At 40.8% G+C, this 18,588-nt stretch overlaps 1 protein-coding gene across 1 annotated transcript in view; it reads right to left on the reverse strand.

Moving 5' to 3' along the window:
- The window catches only part of cdh23 (cadherin-related 23), a 240,909-nt gene that overhangs the window by 120,998 nt on the left and 101,323 nt on the right, over window positions 1-18,588 (reverse strand). The window contains exons 19-20 of the mRNA XM_038281401.1: window positions 4,633-4,693; window positions 832-980 (exon numbers count right to left, since the gene is read on the reverse strand). Of these exons, the coding sequence (XP_038137329.1) occupies window positions 832-980; window positions 4,633-4,693 (210 nt within the window). The remainder of the gene's footprint in view (window positions 1-831; window positions 981-4,632; window positions 4,694-18,588) is intronic.

The following is an 18,588-nucleotide window of genomic DNA, read 5'->3' on the forward strand; positions in this document are numbered from 1 at the left end:
GTCTATGGTGCCCGAGGCAGAAAGGTCCATAAAAGTCCACAAAAAACGTGTCAATATTCCTCCATCCTGCTCGTCCAATGTATTCCAAGTGTCCTGAGTGGGTAGCGTCCATAATTTACTCGAAACGAAGTCATTTAGAATGTTTTTAGAGCATAAACAGTAGTGTATAGGATTTCCTGAAAGCGCTTTTGCGAGTTCAAGACGCTACGGAAACCGCGGCAGACCAAACCAGATGAAAGTGCGCATTCAGCTCGGCAAAGAACTCATGCTCTTCCTCAACACTGAAGTCCTCAGGCATTTTTCTTTCGTTGTTTCTTTCTTTGAACAGGTAAACAGCACATTTCTTCTTCTACGCTTGCATTATCGGCAGAGCAGACGCTGAATGCGCACTTTCATCTGGTTTGGTCTGCCGGCTTCCGTAGCGTCGTGAACGCGCTTTTAGGAAATATTATACACTACTGTTTATGCTCTAAAAACATTCTAAATGACTTCGTTTCGAGTAAATTCTGGATGCTACCCACTCAGGACACTTGGAATACATTGGACGAGCAGTATGGAGGAATATTGACACGTTTTTTGTGGACTTTTATGGACCTTTCTGCCTCGGGCACCATAGACCTCCATTATTTGAATGTCAGCAGACAGCAAGAAGCCTCCCAGATCTCCAGATGCATTTGAGATATCAAAAAAGTACTCCAGAGTGTTGTTCAGCATGGGGGTGAGTAGAAAATGAAGGCTAATCATGTTTTGGGTGTACTATTCCTTTAAAACACATTAAGGATAAACCACTGGCCTGTTGCATGTCAAAGCCTGTTTGCCTGAACTCCTCACCCTCACTGAGCTCCGCAGGCTGCCTTCATCACTGTTGTAGGCTTCCACCTCCAACACGTGGGAGCTGCTGGTCTCTCGATCCAAAGACCTGTTCCCTCTGGTCAGCAGCCCGGTCTGCCTGTCGATGCTGAACAGGTTGTTGGTGTTCCCTGGACCCACAAACACAACCGTGCAAAGAAAGGAAGGAAGCTCACACTCTGTAACCTTTAACCTTTTACTTTTCTACAAAATTTACTCTTGGTCATTGCTGGTCTGCTGTGGTTCTGCAGGAGGTTTCTTCCTGTGAAGGGGAGTTTTCCTCTCTCCTGTCACTTCATGCATGTTCGAATGAGTGATTGCTGCAAAGTCAGCGATATCACAAAGACACCAACTGTGGCTGCATCCTCATACAGGAGGGATGAATGCTGTGAATCGGTTACTCAATGCAATCTGCAGTTTCCTTAGATCAGGAACATTTTACCACTTTTATAGTAAACTAAACGGAACGGTATAAATACTGGAAGTAGAATATACTATGTAACTGACCTGTTTTGGGTATTTTTCTTTTGTACGTGATGAGATTTGATCCCTAGCTTCAAATCACCATCCATTTAGAGACCCTGAAGGCTGATTTTCAGACTCTGATTTATATGAAATAGTGTCAAATTTCTGTGTTTATGATGAAAAACACTTTAAGAATAAAAGAAAATGGAAACAGGCCCACAGCATCACACCTCCTCTACTGTAAGTCCCAGAGGGATTTAGTAAAGGTTCATTCTGCCAAGCCTCAAGCACCAATAGGTATTTAGGAAACCTGTTAGCTCAAAGATACCAATCTCACTACAGATCTCTAGCTGCTGGAGATCTCTCACCGTGATCCTCACTGCAGGTGCTGTCGAGTTAAACATTGATCCTCATCCAGTCTAAGAGCCAGAGGCTGTCATATAATCCCTGAGTGAAGCTGAATAACAGACCATCAGAAGCTTTGAGGTGATAAACGGAGAAACTAAACACAAGCAACCTGTCTGGAAGATCAGGTTACAGTGAATACTGAATAATGAATGAAAAAGACTTGCGTAACATTCAGTGTCATGCAGGTAGAAAGCAAAACATAAAGGCAGAAACAGAACACAGAACCTGGGATTATTAGACAGTTCGTGACACAGAGGCGTGACGATCACAGGCAAACACAGGAGTCAAGGAAAACACAAAGAAACCTCTTATTCCAGGAATAATTCAAACTATTTGGTTATATTTATTAATGGTTGTTAGGCTAACCAATAATAGCATTGGGGTTTGACCCCCTCCCCCACACATGCTCTCAAATAACCTAACAAAAGGTTTTATTTCTCAAAATCCTTATGCAAGAAATTATGCAGTGCTTAAGAAAATGACTTCCTTACACACTGTTTTATCCTGGTAGTAATAGAATAGAATAGAATAGAATAGAAAATCCAGTGGGACATATTTAATGCGGCTAACGCTGCAAGTATTGTCTGCAGATTTTGAAACTGGTCTGGAAGGAACTTGGCTCACCGTGTTCTTCTGTTTTCACTTGCTGGCAACACAAACTAACTTCCTTAAACAAGCAAACGATTATTTTTCCTCTTTTTTTGGTGAGAGAAAGTCTGAAGATTTTAGAAAGCAGCCAGAAGTCGGAAACAAATTTTATTTTATTTTTATGTTCTTCTCTAGAACTTCTTTCACTGGAAAAAAAAAAATCTAGATCAGTCATTTTTTTCTTAAAATAAGTGCATTTGTTCTTGAATTTAGACGGTAATAGAGACATTTTGTCAATGGAACAAGACAATTTACATTTAAAATAAGAAAACACAATAGTTTTGTCTTACTTCAATTGCATTTTATCTAATTATCTTATTTTAAAAGTAGAAAAACTCATCAAATTGGCAAATCATCTCATTTACCTACTCAAATTAAGGGAAAATACCCTTAATTTAAGAAATGTTTACTTTTTTCTAGATCGTTTTTCCAGTGTTGTTAGAACTATAATAAAAAGCTGTAGTAGAAGGTTCCAATACATTTTGAAAGCACCTTAACCTAAGTGACACTGATACTGTTATTTAAACCTGGACGATAACAGTAAAGGGATTGTTTTTCAGGACTCAAGGTGTGAGAGACAGAATTATTTCGAGTGCAAGTTTGAACCAGTTTAGATCCTTCAAAAAGTTTAAAACAGGGGTCTTCAACGTTTTCCAGGCCAAGGACCCCAAACTGATGACAAGATGGAGCGGGGACCCCCTAATTATATATATATTGTATGAAATTGTGTTATATCAACTTGGTCCTACAGTCACTCTATTACAGATTGAGTAATGTAAGGAAAGTAATTTCTCCCTGGGATTATTAAAGTATTTCTGATTCTGATTCCTGGTTGATGGGACAGGTGTTGTGAATGAAACGGTGCCCAGGTTTGAAAGAGCTCCTGTGTGTTGCTGAATGTGTGCATTGATGACTGAAAGACAGCTTCTGCCTCCATTTATCTGTTTACTACAGTCTGTTGAATTCATGTTAATGTGGATTTAAAGACATTTCAATTCAGGAGGGAATATTTAAAAAAAAATGAATCAACCAAACCCTCTAGGGGTCACGGACCCCCTGTTGAAGACCTCTGGCTTAAAACATTTAAAGGCTTCAAACAAAATCCACTAAAAACAGATCGAGAAGTGCACTGACAGGTGTATGGATGTATAAAGTGATGGGTGGACACATATGGATGATTGGTTGATAAAAAAGGCACTTGTTTTTTTGCACTTTTTATATAAAAACGGTTTTGTAAGACTATTAGTGGTATTTTTGTTTCTCCAAATCAGCTCTATAAGTTGTGTTAATTAATTTTAATTTTCAAATTCCTAATATTTTACAAAAAGACATTTTGTCATACGCCTATGGATACAATATTTTTTAAATTTTCAATGCAGTGCAGGAAGTAGGGATGGGACGATTTATGTAAACCGTCCGAACCGTTCGGTTCGACTGTCTCGGTTCGGTTCGCGTGTGTTGTGTTCGGTTCATGCGCTGCTCCTTTTTCTCATTGGCAAAGCGTGTCAACTCCAGAGCAGAAGGTGGCGGTACTGCGACCAAAGCCAACCACCAGTAGTAAACAAGAAAAAGAAGAAGCGAAGCAGCGTAGCCGGGTGTAGCAGGAAAAAATCAGCTGTTGTGGAGAATTGTGTGGGTATGGCGAGTGGGAAAGAACAGGAGTTGGAAGACGCGCCAGCAGCATTTTATAGGTCTGCTGTATGGGACCCCTTTGCATTTAGAGTGACCTACGATGACGGCGGAAAGAAAGTTGTGGATAAAAGTGCAAAAGTGTGCAAGCATTGTGCAACACGTTTTGTTTATGCTAACAGCAACATGACCAACATGTCATGCTAACCCCGAGATCCCACATACTCCGCTCCGCTGCGCTCCAGACCGCCTGCTCAAAGCAAAGCCTACAGCCTCCACTGAGGCTCCCGTCCGCTCCGAGTCCCTTGTAGATCGTAGAGAGCATGCGCCAGATGATTAAATTCAAAGCAGCAAAACATACGGAAATAATCCAGGGTTTCCGCGGATCATTTAAAATATTTAAAATACATTATTTTTTGGGGGATTTTTTCATTAATTTATAAATTTTTATGGGATTTCGGTGTAATAATCAACATATACCGAATCGAACCGAACCGAAAACCGTGACCACGAAACCGTGAATCAAACCGAACCGTGGATTTTGTGAACCGGTCCACCCCTAGCAGGAAGTATTAAAAGTATTAAAAAGGAGGTTTTAGGTAAATTTAGGTTGGTTTCCATTGACGGACTCACCAGTGAGGATCCGGTATAGAACCCGTCCATTTTCTCCCTGGTCTGCATCGGTGGCTTGAACCTGAACAGGTAAACAAGAAGAAAAACAGTAGTCAGGATGAAACAGTAAAGCAGACGTGTAGGTCTGTGCATGTTAGCTGTTCCAAACAACTGCAGATTCAGCACACCTTAATGAATTCCAGCTCTTTATTCTGGGTTTCCTCTACTTTAAAATAAGTTACAATGTTCATAAACAATCCAGAAACAACCAAGGCTCCATGCGTCCTAAACTGTTATAAACCACAATGGCACCAGTTTTATCTGGTTTGACATGATAGCTGAAAGAAAGCGGCTGGATAAGCTGATCAGGAAGGCCAGCTCTGCGATTGGAAGCCCTCTGGACTCAGTGCCGAAGGTGAGAAACAAAAGGATCCTAAATAAATGATGGATAATGTCTCCCCCCATGCATGAAGCTGGTGCTGAACTGGACAGCTCCTTCAGTGACAGACTGCTGCACCTTAAATGCACCAGGGAGCGTTATCACAGATCCTTCCTCCCAGCAGCTGGAAGACTCTAGAACCACCACTGTTCCCAACAACCTCAATAAGATGTTACATTCAGGTTGATTTTGCACAGTTTCTACCTTCTATTATCTTGTTGCTGCTGTAAACACCAGAATTTCCCCATTATAAAAGGATTTTCTATTCTATTCTATTGTTCCAACAAAAAAGGCCATCTTGAACTTTCTTTCTGTTCTGTTGAGAGAAAGATTAAAGTGACTGGCAGGATTTTTTTGGGTGAGTCATGAAAAGACAACTTTAAAGCATAGTATTGGTATTATCATAATGTGGGACTGCTTCACCATCAGTCTGATGTGTTGAATTATTTTTGGGATCAATGTCCAGTTTAAACATGTGTTTTCAATCATGGACACGGTTGGATATAATTACATAAAGCTTAGATTAAACTTCAGCAATCTCTCCACCAACGTTAACCCTATTGAAAACGGGTAGACTACATCTAATCCCTGTGGTCGGAAAATTTTGATTTCTCTTATTTGATATATTCATTTATCCTATTTACTCACTATAAAAGTTTTCACTCAGTCTGTCTCACCTGCAAGGCCACACAATGCGTATGAATGTTTGTATTAAGTAGGGTTGTCACGATACTAAACTTTTCAGCTCGATACCGATACTAAGTAAAATATTCGATACTCGATACCCTTTTCGATACCACAAGAATGAAAACAAAGATTTTAAAATTCAACAGAAATATTTTCATAACTAAGAAAAATAGAAGAAATAAATAAAAAAAAACAATAAAAATAATATTTTGGGGTTGTATGCTGTGCAAAATATTAAGCAAGCTTGATAAAAAAACTTAAAATTAAAATTAAGTGTTCCTTCGTCTCCGTCTTGGTTTGTTAGTTCCTGTTTTTCTTGGTTTTCAATTTGTTGTCCTCTGCTGCCCCCTTGTGTCCTCTTTCCCTAGCTCTGTTTTCTGTTCTGCCCTCACCTGTTTTCAATTCCCTCGTTAGCCCTCTCTTTGTCTCTGTCTCCTTTAAAAGCCTCCCTCTTCAGTTCCTGTTTGCTGGATCCTCGTCTAACATCTGCCTGCCTTCCTCATGTCTCCCTGGCTCCTAGAGTTTTGGTTTACCCCTGATGTCTCCTTGGTTCTGGTGCGTTTGCTATTTTCTGTTGGATTTTGATTCCTGCCTCAGTACCTGTGAACCTTAATAAACCCACTTAAATTCACCTCTGCCTACTGGCCTCTGCATTTGGGTCCTCCAAACCAACACCGTTTCATGACATTGGCTATGTTTTGCAGACATAACAATGACACTAGCCAAACCGGTTAAACAAAAAAAATCTCTGCAGCTGAACCTCTTACAAAAAAAGTCTGAAACTGAAAAATGCACAGAATTATTCAATCACACAGTGTTCTGAAAGTTAATTTTCCACCGTTCTGCAATTTAGATGGCTGTATCTATACTTTTTAAAATGAGTATTGTATCCGGATACAACATTTCAGTATCGATACTTTTTTGAGTATCGATACTTTTGACAACCCTATTGGTAAGATAAGATTAACTTTATTGTCCCAAAGGAAATTTGGTAAAGTACAGGCATAGCTTCTTCCCAAAATCTTCCCAAAACAAGCCAGATTCTTTCTCAAGGCTTATTCATAACATGTTACTGTTTAACCAAATTTTTTTTAATTTAATAAATTTTTTTTGACTCTGACTACTTTCCATTGTTGTAAGTAAAGGGAACATACTCTGCACTGCATAAAAAAGAAATCTCAATAAGTCATTTTTTTCTTAAAATAAGTGCAAATTTTCTTGAATTGAGGAGGTAAGTGAGACACTTTGCCAATGGAACAAGACAATTAACATTTAAAATAAGAAAAAAACTATTTTATTGTCTTATTTCAAGTGAATATTATCTGATTTTCTTATTTGACGAGTAAAAATACTAATTCCATTGGCAAATAATCTAATTTAACTGCTCAAAATAAGGCTAAATACGCCTAATTTAAGAATTTTTTTACTTCTTTCTAGATCGTTTTTGCAGTGTGCCCAGACAGAACAGGGCTGAATACAGAAGGGCTGTACGATGAACTGTTCTCTCTTTGCAAAGATATGAAAATAAAGTGCAGACTGAGAGAAATCCATCGATCTCCGTTTATTAAACTGCGGTGAATAGTTGAATTCTTTTTTCCCACTACATCTCACAGGAAATCTATGGATGTGGTTGAGGTTATTCACAGTCAGTTAGTATAAGTAACCTGGACTTCCTCTCTTGTTTTTTGAAGATGTTTTGACGCTCATCCCTCCTTAATCATTCCGCTAATAGCCTTAATGACCTTATTAGTGTGTCTACTCTAATTAGAACTGATAATCCCCTCATTTTTAACCTACTCCAAGAATAAATGGAGCCTTTTAAATGAGAGGAAAACAATTTTATTATATACAACTTTCAGTTGACTTTACTTAAACCATTAGAAAAAAATAGACATTTCTCTAAGAACTGATGTCAGATATCCAACTTAAAATGTTATGTATTTGTATAATATTGAGGGGAACGTCTATATTTGAGTCTGTCAGTATAAAAAACAAAAACAAATACAGATTTTTTTTTTTACAGTTTAATCATTGCACCCTTGATACAGTTCAGAAGTTAAAAAAATCAGTAACTGTCCAAATACCTTCCTTGACTGCAATGTTTTGCACATTTAGTTTCCACTAAATGTGGTGCAATAGTGCACATTGTCATTCCAACCGCATCAACTGGTGCTCAGCATCATGTTGCCAAGACGACATGATCATAGCTTGGCAGCAAACTCCCTTCTCCGTTGTTAGGAAGAGGAGCACACAAACACGCTGTCCTCTGCAGGAGCATGCAGCCCTGCATTGTACACAGATAAATAAAGGAGCCCGCTGCGCCGCTGGTGAATGGGCCGTGTCATAAGATTGGCTTCTGAATCTAAATCTGGAGGGGTTCACGACTGCTGGTGCCAAAGGAGACTGACTTGATGACAGGTCAGGGAGCTCTGGAAGTCACAGAATCTCTGAATTCAGCAGCATACAGACACTCTGAAAAGTATTCAGGGCTTTACAAAGCTATTTACACATTTGATGATATAACAAACAAAGGTTTATAGTTTATATACATCATGTGTGATAGACCGCATCACAGAAAGTATAACCTTAAAATAGAAAAGAAATTAAATTTGGTTCTCAACAGTATTTTTCCCTCATATCTTAAGGTGAAATGTGTTTGTATTCAGCCCCTAATTGAATATTATTTCCCAGTAGTTACAGGTAGGCTTTAAAGGTATAGAAGATGATGTTTTATTTCCAGGTGGATCATCTAAATAAGTGGTCCTTCTAACTGTCAATCATTCTGATGATATGTTTACGTGGTTGACAGTGGTTGAAGCTCACCTTTCTCACCGCGGTTCGTTGAAAAAGGCAGAGGGTCGTAAGAGAAAAAAGTGTCTACGAAGTGTATGAGAAGAATACAAAGGCATCAGAAGAGGAAGATATATCCCAGAATGCTTTGCCTGGAAAGCTCTCCTCACAAAGCGTAAGCAAAGCGACTAATAACAAAGATGGCGCAGACATTGCGCAGCGGAGGAAAAGAACGCTTGTCCTCTGTTGCCCCCTTGTGTTTTCTTTTCCCTTGGCTTTCTCGTCAGCCCAACTCACACCTGCACCTTATCAGCTCGTTAGTCCTGCCCTTTGTTCAGTCTGCCATAAATACACTCACTGGCCACTTTATTAGGTACACCTATCCAACTGCTCGTTAACACTTAATTTCTAAGCAGCCAATCACATGGCGGCAACTCAGTGCATTAAGGCATGTAGACATGGTCAAGACAATCTCCTGCAGTTCAAACCGAGCATCAGTATGGGGAAGAAAGGTGATTTGAGTGACTTTGAACGTGGCATGATTGTTGGTGCCAGAAGGGCTGGTCTGAGTATTTCAGAAACTGCTGATCTACTGGGATTTTCACACACAACCATCTCTAGGGTTTACAGAGAATGGTCCAAAAAAGAAAAAACATCAAGTGAGCGGCAGTTCTGTGGGCGGAAATGCCTTGTTGATGCCAGAGGTCAGAGGAGAATGGCCAGACTGGTTGGAGCTGATAGAAGGGCAACAGTGACTCAAATAACCACCCGTTACAACCAAGGTGGGCAGAAGAGCATCTCTGAACGCACAGTACGTCGAACTTTGAGGCAGATGGGCTACAGCAGCAGAAGACCACACCGGGTGCCACTCCTTTCAGCTAAGAACAGGAAACTGAGGCTACAATTTGCACAAGCTCATCGAAATTTGACAATAGAAGATTGGAAAAACGTTGCCTGGTCTGATGAGTCACGATTTCTGCTGTGACATTCGGATGGTAGGGTCAGAATTTGGCGTCTACAACATGAAAGCATGGATCCATCCTGCCTTGTATCGACGGTTCAGGCTGGTGGTGGTGGTGTCATGGTGTGGGGAATATTTTCTTGTCACTCTTTGGGCCCCTTGGTACCAATTGAGCATCGTTGCAACGCCACAGCCTACCTGAGTATTGTTGCTGACCATGTCCATCCCTTTATGACCACAATGTACCCAACTTCTGATGGCTACTTTCAGCAGGATAATGCGCCATGTCATAAAGCTGGAATCATCTCAGACTGGTTTCTTGAACATGACAATGAGTTCACTGTACTCAAATGGCCTCCACAGTCACCAGATCTCAATCCAATAGAGCATCTTTGGGATGTGGTGGAACGGGAGATTCGCATCATGGATGTGCAGCCGACAAATCTGCGGCAACTGTGTGATGCCATCATGTCAATATGGACCAAACTCCCTGAGCTGCTCTTAGCAGCAATGATTTTATGGGATTCTTTATAAATAAGATTGATCTTATTAAAAATAAGATCATAAGCACTCCTCTATCCGCGATTGTACCTGAGGTAGTCATGGAATCTGAACTGGGTTTAGACTGCTTTGATCCAGTTGAACTTTCTGAATAAGCAAAATTATTGTCTTCATCTAAGCCTTCAACTTGTATGTTAGATCCAGTTCCAACCAGGTTATTTAAGGAGGTATTCCCTTTGATCTCCTCCTCCATTTTAGATGTGATTAATCTATCTCTGTTACAGGGATATGTACCTAAAGCTTTTAAGGTTGCTGTAATTAAACCTCTGCTTAAGAAACCGTCTCTTGACCCAGATGACTTGGTTAATTATAGACCTATATCCAATCTTCCTTTCTTTTCCAAAATTCTTGAGAAAGTAGTTGCCAAACAAGTTTGCGATCACTTAAACCATAATGAACTTTTTGAAGAGTTTCAGTCTGGCTTTAGAGCTCATCATAGCACTGAAACAGCTCTGGTGAAAGTCACTAATGATATTCTCATGGCCTCAGATAATGGACTTGTATCTGTGCTCGTCCTGTTGGATCTCAGTGCTGCATTTGATACAGTTGACCATAATATTCTTTTAGAAAGACTTTAATATTTTGTTGGAATTAAAGGAACAGCACTAGACTGGTTTAAATCTTATCTATCTGATCGAATTCAGTTTGTTCATGTTAATGATAGATCTTCAACACGCTCACAGGTTACCTGTGGAGTACCACAGGGATCAGTGCTAGGACCAATTCTCTTTACTTTATACATGCTCCCAATTGGTAGAGTTATTAGACAGCATGGGATTAATTTCCACTGTTATGCTGATGATACCCAGCTATATCTGTCTATAAATCCAGGTGAAGCTTACCCATTACATAGATTACAGGCATGTCTTGAAGACATAAAAATCTGGATGACTCTTAACTTTCTGCTCCTAAATGCAGACAAAACAGAAGTTATAGTCTTTGGACCAGAGTCTCTGAAAAAGAAGCTGATTAGCCAGTCACTTCATTTGGATGGGATTAAACTGATTTCAGATAAAGTAAAAAATCTTGGTGTTATTTTTGATCAGGACCTGTCATTTAAATCCCATATCAAAGAGGTTTCTAGAATATCCTTCTTTCATCTGAGGAACATTGCAAAAATTAGAAATATCCTGTCCAGGGGTGATGCTGAGAAACTAGTCCATTCATTTGTTACTTCAAGGCTGGACTATTGTAATTCTTTACTATCAGGAAGTCCACAAACTGTAGTTAAAAGCCTTCAGCTGATCCAAAATGCTGCAGCCAGAGTTCTGATGAAAATTAAAAAGAGAGATCATATCTCGCCTATCCTGGCTTCTCTTCATTGGCTTCCTGTTAAATCAAGAATAGAATTTAAAATCCTCCTTCTCACATATAAAGCCTTAAATGGCCAAGCTCCATCTTATATCAGAGATCTGATTGTTCCTTATGTTCCTAACAGAGCACTTCGCTCTCAATCTGCAGGTTTACTAGTGGTTCCTAGAATTTCTAAAAGTAGAATGGGAGGCAGATCTTTTAGTTATCAGGCTCCTCTCCTGTGGAACCAACTACCAGTTTTAGTCCGTGAGGCAGACACCCTGTCTACTTTTAAGGCTAGGCTTAAAACGTTGCTTTTTGATAAAGCTTATAGTTAGAGTGGCTCAGGTTATCCTGAGCTATCTCTATAGTTCTGCTGCTATAGGCTTAGACTTTTGGAGGACATAGGGACCCCCATTTCATCATTCTGCTTCATTCTCTCTCTGTTCTCCTATTCTGCAGAATCTGTTAGTTCAATCTCTAACATTTTCCTCAGAGTAGCTTTGCCTCGTCTGTTCCTGTTTGGCTGTGACGTCATCCTGGAAAGAAACATCAGCTGTGCTGCTTCCATCAACACCCTTGTTTATAGATGTTGGAGATCGGCTTGTTTTCCAGTGTGGTCCTGTTTCTCTGACCGTGACTGAGTGGAAGTGCTCTCTTCGTCCTCTGGAATGGGAGCTGGCTCGGAGCTCGTCTGCCTGGCTGTGTGTTTCCTGGACGGGGCCGCCTTTTATATCTGCTTTTTGTGTCTCTGCTTCCGTCTCCTTGAACCCCAGTCGGCCTCGGCAGATGGCCGCTCACGCTGAGCCTGGTTCTGCTGGAGGTTTCTTCCTGTTAAAAGGGAGTTTTTCCTCTCCACTGTCGCTACAAGCATGCTTAGTGTGAGGGATTGTATTTGAGTCAATGAGTCAATGCAATCAACTGGTTTTCCTTAGACAGAAAACTTTGTATCAATTTGACTGTATGATCTGGTTGAACTGTAAAGTGCCTTGAGATGACGTGTTGTGAATTTGGCGCTATATAAATAAACTGAATTGAATTGAATTGAATGCTTCCAGCACCTTGTTGAATCTATGCCACGAAGAATTGAGGCAGTTCTGAAGGCAAAAGGGGGTCCAATCCGTTACTAGCATGGGGTACCTAATAAAGTGGCCGGTTAGTGTATATAGTGGCAATTCCCAAGACAATTCAACCAGATCATACTGTCAGATTGGTTCAAAGTTTTTTATCTAAAGAAAATTGATTGCACAAGCATTTTTTGAGCCTTTTTCTTTTGGATAAACTTTCCATGCACAAGTGCACTCTCATAAACAACTAGAGGTGCTTGGTTCCAGGTATCTAGAGACTCCCTTCCATACAATTCAATTCAATTCAATTCAGTTTATTTATATAGCGCCAAATTCACAACACATGTCATCTCAAGGCACTTTACAGTTCAACCAGATCATACAGTCAAATTGATACAAAGTTTTCTATCTAAGGAAGACCAGTTGATTGCATTGACTCATTGACTCAAATACAATCCCCTCACACTAAGCATGCTTGTAGCGACAGTGGAGAGGAAAAACTCCCTTTTAACAGGAAGAAACCTCCAGCAGAACCAGGCTCAGCGTGAGCGGCCATCTGCCGAGGCCGACTGGGGTTCAAGGAGACGGAAGCAGAGACACAAAAAGCAGATATAAAAGGCGGCCCCGTCCAGGAAACACACAGCCAGGCAGACGAGCTCCGAGCCAGCTCCCATTCCAGAGGACGAAGAGAGCACTTCCACTCAGTCACGGTCAGAGAAACAGGACCACACTGGAAAACAAGCCGATCTCCAACATCTATAAACAAGGGTGTTGATGGAAGCAGCACAGCTGATGTTTCTTTCCAGGATGACGTCACAGCCAAACAGGAACAGACGAGGCAAAGCTACTCTGAGGAAAATGTTAGAGATTGAACTAACAGATTCTGCAGAATAGGAGAACAGAGAGAGAATGAAGCAGAATGATGAAAAAGGGGTCCCTATGTCCTCCAAAAGTCTAAGCCTATAGCAGCATAACTATAGAGATAGCTCAGGATAACCTGAGCCACTCTAACTATAAGCGTTATCAAAAAGGAAAGTTTTAAGCCTAGCCTTAAAAGTAGACAGGGTGTCTGCCTCACGGACTAAAACTGGTAGTTGGTTCCACAGGAGAGGAGCCTGAGAACTAAAAGATCTGCCTCCCATTCTACTTTTAGAAATTCTAGGAGCCACTAGTAAACCTGCAGATTGAGAGCGAAGTGCTCTGTTAGGAACATAAGGAACAATCAGATCTCTGATATAAGATGGAGCTTGGCCATTTAAGGCTTTATATGTGAGAAGGAGGATTTTAAATTCTATTCTTGATTTAACAGGAAGCCAATGAAGAGAAGCCAGGATAGGAGAGATATGATCTCTCTTTTTAATTTTCATCAGAACTCTGGCTGCAGCATTTTGGATCAGCCGAAGGCTTTTAACTACAGTTTGTGGACTTCCTGATAGTAAAGAATTACAATAGTCCAGCCTTGAAGTAACAAATGCATGGACTAGTTTCTCAGCATCACCCCTGGACAGGATATTTCTAATTTTTGCAATGTTCCTCAGATGAAAGAAGGACATTCTAGAAACCTCTTTGATATGGGATTTAAATGACAGGTCCTGATCAAAAATAACACCAAGATTTTTTACTTTATTATCTGAAATCAGTTTAATCCCATCCAAATGAAGTGACTGGCTAATCAGTTTCTTTTTCAGAGACTCTGGTCCAAAGACTATAACTTCTGTTTTGTCTGCATCAGGAGCAGAAAGTTAAGAGTCATCCAGGTTTTTATGTCTTCAAGACATGCCTGTAATCTATGTAATGGGTAAGCTTCACCTGGATTTATAGACAGATATAGCTGGGTATCATCAGCATAACAGTGGAAATTAATCCCATGCTGTCTAATAACTCTACCAATTGGGAGCATGTATAAAGTAAAGAGAATTGGTCCTAGCACTGATCCCTGTGGTACTCCACAGGTAACCTTTGAGCGTGTTGAAGATCTATCATTAACATGAACAAACTGAATTCGATCAGATAGATAAGATTTAAACCAGTCTAGTGCTGTTCCTTTAATTCCAACAAAATATTCAAGTCTTTCTAAAAGAATATTATGGTCAACTGTATCAAATGCAGCACTGAGATCCAACAGGACGAGCACAGATACAAGTCCATTATCTGAGGCCATGAGAATATCATTAGTGACTTTCACCAGAGCTGTTTCAGTGCTATGATGAGCTCTAAAGCCAGACTGAAACTCTTCAAAAAGTTCATTATGGTGGAAGTGATCGCAAACTTGTTAATAGAAATCTAGGATTATTCTTATTCTCCTCTATTAATGAGGAGAAGTATGCTGCTCTTGCTTTACAAAGAGTCCTCTTATACAGCAGTAAACCATTTTTCCAGACTAGGAAGGACTCTCGCAGGCCTGTGGAGCGATATTTTCTCTCCAGTTTCCTAGCATTTTGCTTCAAAGTGCGCAGCTCTGCATTAAACCAAGGAGCAAGCTTTCTATTTTTAACGGTTTTCATTTTCAAAGGAGCTGCGTTGTCTAAGGCAATACGCAGAGAACTAGCAACCCCATCAACAAAATCATCAACCTGTGAAGGGGAATAAGCTAAGCTTTTGCACTCTGCAGCACTGCTCAGTGACACAGAGGAGAGAGAAAGTGAAGCAGATTCTTTAAAATTTATAACTGCACTATCTGATAAAGATCTACTAAAATTGAACCTTCTTTTGGGGGAGGAGAACTCTGTTAAAGTAATCCTGAAGGTTATTAGAAAGTGGTCAGAGAGGACAGGGTTGTGAGGAAATACTGTTATTTCTTCACATTCTATGCCGTATGTCAGCACAAGATCCAAAGTATGAAGATGAGAATGTGTGGGACTATTCACATTTTGAACAAAGCCAATAGTGTCTAAGATAGCATTAAAGGCTGCTCTTAAGCTATCGCCTTCAATGTCAGCATGGATGTTAAAATCTCCCACTATGATGACCCTGTCAGTATTTAATACCAAATCAGAAAGGAACTCTGAAAACTCATCTAAAAATTCAGAGTAAGGACCTGGTGGACGATACAAAGTTACAAAAAGAAGAGGTTTTCTTGCCTTGAAATTTGGATCAGGGAAATTAAGGGTTAAATGTTCAAAAGAGTTGTAGGTATTAATTGTTTTGGGAGTAATCAGTAAGTCAGACTGGAAGATTGTTGCTACTCCTCCTCCTCGCCCAGAACTTCTGGGGATGTGAAAATTTAAATAGCTTGAAGGAGTTGCCTCATTTATGCTCACATAATCCTCTTGCTGCAGCCAGGTTTCTGTAAGGCAAAACAAGTCAATGTGATTATCACAAATCAAGTCATTAACTAGTAGACTTTTAGAGGAAAGCGATCTTATGTTAAACAGACCGCATTTAATTGTTTTAACTTTTTCCCCCAATTGGAGTTATTTTGATTTTAATTAGATTATCATGATTTACTCCTTTGGGAATCTTTGCTAATTTATTAGATTTTGGTCGTGGACAAGACACTGTCTGGATGGAGTAAAGAGTGGGTAACAGTAGAGAAGCTGCAGAGAAGTGTGTTAAACTACAACTCTGCTTCCTGGTCTGCACCCTGGGTGGTCAGGGTTTTGGAGGACTAATAAATGTGGCCAGATTCCTAGAAAGAAGAGCTGCACCATCCAAAGTGGGATGGATGCCGTCTCTCCGAATCAGACCAGGCTTTCCCCAAAAGGATTGCCAATTATTAATGTAGCCCACGTTGTTTTCAGGACACCACCTAGACAACCAGCGGTTGAATGACGACATGCGGCTAAACATGTCATCACTGGTCAGATCAGGGAGGGGACCAGAGAAAATTACGGAGTCCGACATTTTTTTGGCAAACTTACACACCGAAGCAACACTAATTTTAGTGACCTCCGATCGGCGTAACCGGGTGTCATTACCACCAGCGTGAATAACAATCTTACTGTATTTAACCTTATCCTTAGCCAGTAGTTTCAGGTAGGATTTGATGTCACCCGTTCTGGCCCCCGGCAAACATTTGACTATGGTCCCTGGTGTCTCTAACGCCACGTTTCTGACTATGGAGCTGCAAATCACCAGAGTGGGCTTCTCAGTGGGTGTGTCACTGAGTGGGGAAAACCGGTTAGAAACGTGAACGGGTTGGTGGTGACCAGTGAGCAGAGATCCACGACTACGCTTTCTGCGTACAGTTACCCAATCGCCTGGCTGCTCAGGCACTTTTGGAGGACAGCTACGTGGGGGGCCTACTTTAACTCCTGGATGTTCAACAGCCTGAAGCCTGGATTCTAACTCTGACACCCTCGCCTCCAAAGCTACAAAAATACTGCACTTATTACACATCCCATTATCACTAAAGGAGGCAGAGGAATAACTGAACATCTGACACAGAGAGCAGGAGAGAGGAGAGGAAGAAGGAAGAGTTGGAAAAGAGTCAAGGGAGGGAGAGAGAGAAGCCATAGCAATGCTAAGCTAGCGCTAGCCTAGGCTAGCTACTCCTTGCTATCAGAAATAAAACCGTGTGAAACTGACAAGTACTCAGTAGAAAAGTGCAGCAGAAGGTGCTATGTTTTAAAGTAGTCAGTTAGAGTTACTTAGATACAGAGATATCACAGAGAAAATAACTTAACTTAAGATGGAGATCCTCTGAACAGCTGCACACTCAGTTAATCCAAACAGAAAGCCCATACTCTGATCTTCAGAGAAAAGGACTAACACAGCATAATGCTGCCCACCACCATGTTTCATGTAGAGCAGGCATCCCCAAACTCGGTCCTCAAGGCCCCCTGTCCTGCAGGTTTTAGAGGTTTCCTTGCTCCAGCACAGGTGATTTTATTGAAAGTTGATTAACAGGCTTTTGGTCTACTGCAATCATTATAACCAGCTGTGCTGAAGCAGAGAAACCTCTAAAACCTGCAGGACAGGGGGGCTTAAGGACCGAGTTTGGGGATGCCTGATGTAGAGTTTAAATTTTTGTCTTTGGTTAATTTTATCTTTAGGTAGAAGAGCAAAGGGGGCGTGGTACACTGCCACACTTTTAAGATTTTTGTTGGGAAAATTAACCAGAAAAAAATGTGTTTTTGTTTGTAACTTCACAAGATGAGGCAGAAATCTGAAAACGTTACAAGATGCTGTGCGTGCGCACACAGGTACTGCAGAAGCATGCTCTCTGAAAGCAGGCTGCGCGTGTGTTTCCTCCTTTGCTCCGTCACCGCTGGTATGAATAGGGGCCCAACTTCAGTCTCATTAGCTTTATAAAGGGATATGGAGAGGAGAGGAGAAAGAGGAGGACAGGGAGGGAAAGGAGGGAGGAGAGAGACGCTGGGGGGTCAGACTGGCGAGTGATGAATAGGGTGTTACACAGTGGAATGAACCACTCTGGCCATAAAAGGAGGGGGTGGGGGGGCTATAAAGAGCAACAATATGTTGCAAACCTCTTCTTAAATGTGATCATTTGGAGCATAAAGAGAGAGATTATTCATAAGAATTCTGAATTTAAAAAAACAACTTCTGGTCTTCAGCTCATTTCCATTAGTGGCAGAAACCTTTTTAAAACTTTTACTTTCTTCTTCAGATTTGACCCCCTTTTCTTTACTGCCCCCCCCAGCCCCCCCCCCCCCCCCCCCCCCCCCCCCCCCCCCCCCCACCACTGCTTCCTCCTCATCGCTTCCCTGCTCTGTTTCTGGGAAGGCAGCACTTTGGGGCAGAAAAACAAGCACCATGGCGATGCACAAAGAACAGGTTTCACCACAGTTATTCACCACAGAACTATTTAAGATCAAGTTTCACGACTTGCTGCTTGTGTGAGTATATTTACTAAAAGGCATTTATGTTACTGACACTTGCTGCCCTGATTAGGATGAAGCAAATAGTTAAAAAGTTTATTCTGTATTCTTACTCTTTAAGAGCCTAAAACAAAGTTCAGGACTTAATATTTCAAACTGTGACTGAGAAAGTGGACGCATAAAACATTTAGTTTGGAAGGATTTTCGTTTTACCTGAAATTTGTGAATATTTAAACACATACAAGACAAGAAGGTCACGATCATCTATCTGTTCAATTATTTATTCATCCAATATAAAAAACAGTACATTTAGAAAACAAAGGTTTGATTTAGAATGAGTTTGGAGGACTGTGAACATCAGGGTTCTGACATGCTGAGAGCTGTGGCCCAGGTTCACGC

This window comes from Cyprinodon tularosa, unplaced genomic scaffold (assembly GCF_016077235.1).
Source record: "Cyprinodon tularosa strain WSP-4 unplaced genomic scaffold, ASM1607723v1 ctg170, whole genome shotgun sequence".
NCBI lineage: Eukaryota > Metazoa > Chordata > Actinopteri > Cyprinodontiformes > Cyprinodontidae > Cyprinodon > Cyprinodon tularosa.